Here is a 7894-nt window from a genome sequence, read left to right on the forward strand (position 1 = left end):
ATGTAAATAGAATATGGGCTTAAATTAGAAATAATGTATTGATGCATCATGTGGGTGGCTCAGTTGGTTGGGTGTCCAACTTCAGCTCAGGTCATGATCTCATGGTTCACAAGTTCAAGTCCCAAGTCAGGCTCTGTGCTGACAGTTTGGAGCTTGGAGCCTGCCTCGGATTCTGTGTCTCCCTCTCCCTCTCTCCCTCCTCTCTCTCTCTCTCTCTCTCTCTCTCTCTCTCTCTCTCTCTCAAAAATAAATAAACATTAAAAAATTAAAAAAACAATGTATTGATGTTGGTTCATTAATTGTAACAAATGTATCATATTAATGTATGATGTTGATAATAGGGGAAGCTGGATGTAGGACATATGAGAGCTATAATCACAATAATTCTGTAAATCTAAAACTGTTCTAAAATAAAACATTTATTTTTAAAATGGGGTTTTATATATTTTTCCTATCTTTGGAATAGTTTGAATCATCATCATCCCAAGAGGGTGCTTGGCATGTGCTCATTATGATTGAAAGGAAATGTTCTTATCTAGGCATGGTCACATGTTAGCATCAGTCACTTTGTTGTCTAAGCAACCATCATCACTGGCCAAGCTCAGCCCAGGGGAAATATGGATGTCACTTACATGGCACAGACAGAGCAGTGGTGGCAGCGATCTGGCTTGATTAAATGGCACCGGTCACAGAATCTAACAGCTATAGGAAAAATCAAGTGGTTAGCATTGGTTAGGGCTCAATATGACACCACATATCTTACTAGCCTATCTGAATGGCTTGTTATACACTGATTGCGGGTAGTCAAACTCATTTCAAGTTACCAAGAAAAAGGCAGATCACAGAAGAGAATTGTGGTATGTATTTTTTCTCCTGTTAGATCAATCTTGAAGGTACCTTTTGGGGGATGAAGGTGAAGGGAAATGTTTTCATATCTGGATATATGATAATAAGATTCGGTATTATAAAACAAACCTTACTGTCAACTGCTTGAGTGATCTTGGGAAAATCATTTAGATTGCTTACTCCAACTTTCCTATCTGAAAACAATTAATTCAATTGACCATTTCACAGATAAATGAAGTAAAGAACCATATCAAGTGACTTACTTGCACATAGCAAGTGAGTGGCAGAATTGTGACCACTACAGTTTTCTGACTCTTTAGTTCATTCAGGGCCCTCTTCACTCTGTAAGTCTGATATAAAAAACACATTTCTCTTTCCCTTTTTCCTTCCTCTCTTCCTTCCTTCTTTTCTTTATTTCCCTTAGATGAAAGGCATTTTCCTTTTCTACTCATTTTTTCTCTGTTCATTGATACAGTATGACTGTGTTTAATGTAATTATTATTACATTATACATTATACAGTGTAACAATTAAAATCATGAATAATTTGAGCTAATATAATTCCATCTGAAGTGTACATTAAGCACACATAACTAATTCAGCATAAATGAGTGCTAATTTAGCAGTTTGTGTTTATTTCTAGCAATGGAAGGGTGACAAAAGCATGGGTATAATTGAGGCAACGAAGAAGGGAGAGGGACATTCATGTTTAATTCATTTAGCATTGAATTGAACAGTCAATGCCATTGCCCAGTTTAAGCCGCCATTATCTCTCATTTAGATGATTGTAATAGCTGCCTATTTATTTACTCTGCTTTCATTTCTGTTCCCCACAATTCATTCTTTATAGAATAGCCAAATGATCTGTTAAAATGTGAATCAGATTATATCACTCTTCACTTGAAACCTTCATTGTACTTGGGGTGCCTGGGTGGCTCAGTTGGTTAAGCGTCTGACTTCAGCTCAGGTCATGATCTCACAGTTTGTGAGTTTGAGCCCCACATCAGGCTCTGTGCTGACAGTGTGGACCCTGCTTGGGGTTCTATTTCTCTCCCTCTCTCTCTGCCCCTCGCCCACTTGTGGTATCTAAATAAATAAATAAATAAATAAACAAACAAACTTAAAACACCCTTCAAACACCCTTGGAATAAAATCCAAACTCCTTTCCATGGCCTGAATCATCTGGCCTCTGCTTGCCTCTTCAATTTTAACTGGTATCACTCTCCACCTGCTATACTCTGGTCACACTGGCTATATGTTTGTTCTTCTAATACTGTAAGCTTGCTCCTATATAAGGGCCTTTTGCACTTGTAGTACCTTCTGCCTGGGATGTTAGTCCCTCTGTTCTTTACTTCCTGCTAGTTACTTTTTTATTATTCAGGTCTCAAATAAAATATTCCTCAGAGAAAATTTCTTTGTCATTAGGGCGGCAAACAAATGATTCAAGGGTCCAGAGAATAGTTGGTAGTGAGTGGAGCAGCCAGTTGAAGACTGTGAGAGAACCTGAGAATTCATGCCCTGTTTAAAAAGAGTTGCTACTACTCAGCTTTAGCTAATTTTTGCCATGTGAAAATGTAATTGAATATTGCCAGATATCTGAGTTTTCAAGAGAAGCCAGAAATATGAACTTTCATGTGGAAAATTACAATTGTTAAAAATTAAAAACAAGTGCAAAGTTGTAAAAGATACATTAGAGATCAACAAAATGTATCTCAGGTCCAATTCATCCCATAGGCCTTTAGTTTGTAACCAACCTCTGTTCTATCACATCATTCTGTTTACTACTGTGATAAATTATACAAATAATTTCCTGTCTACTTTTCACTATATTTCAGTGTGCATGAAGAATTTAAAAAAATCATGAGAACCATGACATCAATACTCTAACAAAATTAATAAGTCCTTACCCAGACCATATTAAAATTCCCCCAATTGCCACATAGGACCTTAATAAATGATTGTTGAATAAATACATGATAAATAGATAAACACAGATGTCTAACAGTATAATTCCCACATCCTTGAAACATGATCTTCCTTATCAGAAACATTAGGATATCTTGTCAAAAGAGGCTTCATTTTCAAATTTTGAAAGGTGGAGAATTGGTTCAGCTAGTACTCTTCTAGTCACACAGATGAAAACGAAGAGTAAAACTCCATAGTGGATATTTACCGAAGAAAGATGACATATCTCTGCACAAATACTTGTGCAAGAATATTCATGGTAATTAAGCACTGGAAACACCAAATGTGCATCAACTGGTGAATGGATAAACAAACTATGATATATTCATACAATGAAATACTACTCAGCAATAAGAGAATAAAATAAAAAACAATGTGAACGAATGTCAAAAATATTATGCTATATAAAATAAGCCAGACACAACAGTACATATTGTATGATTCCATTTATGTAAAATTCTAGAGCAGGTAAAACTAATCTATGGTGGAAAACTAGCAGAATAGTGGTTGTTGGGTGGTGGTTGGTGGGGTTGACTGGGTAGGAGTATAAAAGAAGTTTATGGGGTGTGGTAATGTTTATAGAGGTTTTGGTTACATAGATGTGTACATTTGTCAAAACACCGAATGGCACACTTAAGATTTATGCATGTCTTTATATGCAAATTTCACCCAAAAAAGAATGATAAAATATATAGGTAGGTGTGTATTGATATCTGATACTTACTTTGAAATGTATCAAAAAATAAGATGGCTTGATGGGAGATGGATAGAGGGATGGCTTTGTGGAAAGATAGGTGATAAAGTAACATAGCAAATGTTAGTGGTGGACTCCAATGCTAGGTATACAGGTGAGCCTGTGGATATATATGACTTAACCTTTTTGAGATCCTTGCTGATCTGCTTCTCTAGGTGACTTTCAATGAACTGACCTCCACTCCCAGTTCTTGTGTAAACTGGTAGCTTTTTGGCCATATCGATGAGCATCTGCTTCTGGATCTCAGGTCTTTCTTCATTTTCATAGCGTTCCTTGTCTGAATAGGACAAGTGGAACTAGAAGCAGAAGTGAAAAGTGAGACTTTATTCTCTAAGGTTCGAATAAAAGATTAAAACAATAATAACTATTCAGATGAAAATATTTGTTACCTATCCTTGAAGTCCAGATACCAATTTGGCTTATAATTTTCTCAGGATAAATATCTTAATTATTTTATCTGACTTTTATCTCAGTCTTCATAAGTCTATGTGATAGGTGGTATTGTTTTATAAATAAAGAAAAGAAAAATTGGTGAGGTTAAGTACTTTGTCCATGGTTATACTCATTTAAGCAGCATGTAGCAAAACTGAGCTCTAAACCCAGTTCACTTGATTCTAAGATTTATGCCCTTTCCACCCCATTATACCATACTATGATGTTATATACAGATATGTAACATCTTGCTGTCAGGACCCTGTTGATGATTAACTATGATTGTTATTAAGTTGTAGGTTTTTTTCACACCTGTCAGAATGGCTAAAATTAACAACACAAGAAACAATAGGTATTGGTGAAGATGAGGAGAAAGGGGAACTGTCTTGCACTTTTGGTGGGAACGCAAACTAGTGCAGCCACTCTGCAGAACAGTATGGATGTTCCTCAAAAAGTTAAAAATAGAATAATGCAATTGCACTACTAGGTATTTACCCAAAGGATACAAAACTACTGATTTGAAGTGTTACATGCACCCCGATGTTTATAGCAGAATTATCAATAATAACCAAGCTATGGAGAGAGACCAAATATCCACTGACTGATGAATGGATAAAGAAGATGTGGGATATATATATAGTCAGAGAAAGGCAAATACCATATGGTTTCATTCATATGTGGAATTAAAAACAGAACAGTCAATCATATGGGGAGGACAGAGGGAAACAAACCATGAATTTTAAGAAAACATAGGAAAAAACTGAGGATTGATGGAGGGAGGTTGGTGGGAGATGGGCTAGATGGGTGATGGGTATTATGGAGGGCACTTGTGATGAGCACTGGGTGTTGTATGTAAGTGATGAATCACTGAATTCTACTCCTGAAACCAATATTGCACTGTATGTTAATTAACTTGAATTTAAACAAAATTTTGAAAAAAAGTTGTAGGTATTTTTCATAGATGACACTCTTAGAGAAGCTGGCTGAGACTGCTTGTGACACTGTATATTATGATCTTGCAAATGAGTAGAAATTTGGGTATTCTCACTATTTCAGAAATTTTTGGTCTGGTATGAGGCTTATTGCCAATGTGGGCACCATAGTTTGCTAATCTTGGAAAAGATATGTCAATGATTTTCCAAAGTAACACAAACTTGAAAGCTTTTTTCTGTCTGGGCCAAAAGATAGGCAGAGGTGAAAAAGAGAAGGATCTGTGATCAGACTTTTAGGGTTTAAACCTCATCTCTTCCACTTAATAGGTAAAAAAATCACATTGGAAAATCAGACACCCTCAACCCAAGTTTCTTCATCTGTAAAATAGAAGAAATGATATCTACTTCATAAGATTGTTGTAAAAACACTGGATAATAAATAATTAAAAGTTACGTTTAGAGCCTTATTTTATTAATTTATTTTTGAGAGGGGGGAGGGGAAGAGAGAGACGGAGAGAGAGAATCCCAAGCAGCCTCTGCACTGTCAGTGAAGGGTCCGATGTGGGACTCAATCTCATGAACCATGAGATGAGGACCTGAGCCGAAATCAAGAGTCAGACGCTTAAGCCAACTGAGCTCCCCAGGTGCCCTACAAGTACATTTTCTTAAATCATTTAAAAATACTTGATATTGTCATTTTATATTTTTTATTTTTTTAAGTTCATTTATCTTAGAGAGAGACAAAGAGAGCAGGGGAGGGACAGAGAGACAGGAGAAGAGAGAGAGAATCCCTAGCAGGCTCTGCTGTCAGTACAGAGCCCTATGTAGGCTGAAACTCATGACAGTTTGGCTACTGTTGACAGTGTTGCTATAAACATTGGGTGCATGTGTCCCATCGAAACAGGACACCTGTATCCTGTGGATAAATGCCTAGTAATGCAATTGCTGGCTCATAGGGTAGTTCTATTTTTAGTTTTTTGAGGAACCTCCATACTGTTTTCCAGAGTGGCTGCACCAGCTTGCATTGCCACCAACAATGCAAAAGAGATTCTCTTTCTCCGCATCCTCGCCAACATCTGTTGTTGCCTGAGTTGTTCATGTTAGCCATTCTGACAGGTGTGAGGTGGTATCTCATTGTGGTTTTGATTTGTATTTCCCTGATTATGAGTGATGTTGAGCATCTTTTCATGTGTTGGTTGACCATCTGGATGTCTTCCTTGGAGAAGTGTCTATTCATGTCTTTTGCCCATTTCTTCACTGTATTATTTGGTTTTGGGGTGTTGAGTTTGATAAGTTCTTTATAGATTTTTGATACTAACCCTTTACCTGATATGTCGTTTGCAAATCTCTTCTCCCATTCTCCCGGTTGCCTTTTAGTTTTGCTGACTGTTTCCTTCGCTGTGCAGAAGCTTTTTATTTTGATGAGGTCCCAGTAGTTCATTTTTGCATTTGTTTCCCTTGCCTCTGGAGTCGTGTTGAGAAAGAAGTTGCTGCGGGCAAGATCAAAGAGGTTTTTGCCTGCTTTCTCCTTGAGGATTTTGATGGCTTCCTGTCTTCCATTGAGGGCTTCCACCCATTCTGAGTTTATTTTTTGTGTATGGTGTAAGAAAGTGGTCCAGGTTCACTGTTCTGCATGTTGCTGTCCAGTTTTCCCAGGACCACTTGTTGAAGAGACTGTCTTTATTCCATTGGCTATTCTTTCCTGCTTTGTCAAAGATTAGTTAGCCATACGTTTGTGGGTCAATTTCTGGGTTCTGTATTCTGTTCCATTGATCTGAGTGTCTGTTTTTGTGCCAGTACCATACTGGCATGATGATTACGGCTTTGTAGTAGGGTTTCAAGTCTGGGATTGTGATGTCTCCTGATTTGGTTTGCTTTTTCAAGTTTGCTTTGGCTATTCAGGGTCTTTTATGGTTCCATACAAATTTTAGGATGGTTGGTTCTAGCTTGGAGAAGAATCCTAGCGTTATTTTGATAGGAATTGCAATGAATGTGTAGATTGCTTTGGGTAGTATGGATATTCTAACAATATTTGTTCTTCCAATCCATAAGCACGGAATGGTTTTCCATTTTATTTTTGTGTCTTCTTCAATTTCTTTCATGAGCTTTCTATAGATTTCAGGGTATAGGTATTTCACCTCTTTGGTTAGGCTTATTCCTCTGTATTTTATGGATTCTGGTGCAATCATAAATGGGATTGATTATTTGATTTCATTCTGTTTTTCATTATTGGTGTATAGGAATGCAACCGATTTCTGTGCATTGATTTTATGTCCTGCCACTTTGCTGAATTCATCGATCAGTTCTAGCAGTTTTTTGGTGGAATCTTTTAGGTGTTCCATATAGAGTATAATGTCATCCACAAGGAGTGAAAGTTTGACTTCCTCCTAGCCAATTTGGATGCCTTTTATTTCTTTGTGTTCTCTGATTGCTGAGGCTAAGACTTTCAATATTATGTTGAAAAACGGTGGCGAGAGTGGACATCCCTGTCTTGTTCCTGACCTTAGGGGGAAAGCTCTCAGTTTTTCCCTATTGAGGATGATATTAGCATTCGGTCGTTCATATATGGCTTTTATGATCTCAAGGTATGCTCCTTCTATCCCTACTTTCTTGAGGGTTTTTATCAAGAAAGGAGGCTGTATTTTGTCAAATGCTTTCTCTGCATCTATTGAGAGGATCATATGGTTCTTGTCCTTTCTTTTATTGATGTGATGAATCATGTTGTTTTTATTTATTTATTTATTTATTTATTTTATTTTTTTAATATATGAAATTTACTGTCAAATTGGTTTCCATACAACACCCAGTGCTCATCCCAAATGGTGCCCTCCTCAATACCCATCACCCACCCTGCCCTCCCTCCCACCCCCCATCAACCCTCAGTTTGTTCTCAGTTTTTAACAGTCTCTTATGCTTTGGCTCTCTCCCACTCTAACCTCTTTTTTTTTTTTTCCTTCCCCTCCCCC

The 7894-nt window shown here is 37.2% G+C and overlaps 1 protein-coding gene across 1 annotated transcript in view; it reads right to left on the reverse strand.

Annotated features, from left to right (window-relative positions):
- ZDHHC15 (zinc finger DHHC-type palmitoyltransferase 15) overlaps positions 1–7894 on the reverse strand; it is a 184074-nt gene that overhangs the window by 36210 nt on the left and 139970 nt on the right. Inside the window, exons 4-5 of the mRNA XM_049644682.1 lie at positions 3740–3860; positions 633–702 (exon numbers count right to left, since the gene is read on the reverse strand). Of these exons, the coding sequence (XP_049500639.1) occupies positions 633–702; positions 3740–3860 (191 nt within the window). The remainder of the gene's footprint in view (positions 1–632; positions 703–3739; positions 3861–7894) is intronic.

The sequence above is a fragment of the Panthera uncia genome, chromosome X, assembly GCF_023721935.1.
Source record: "Panthera uncia isolate 11264 chromosome X, Puncia_PCG_1.0, whole genome shotgun sequence".
Classification (NCBI taxonomy): Eukaryota; Metazoa; Chordata; class Mammalia; order Carnivora; family Felidae; genus Panthera; species Panthera uncia.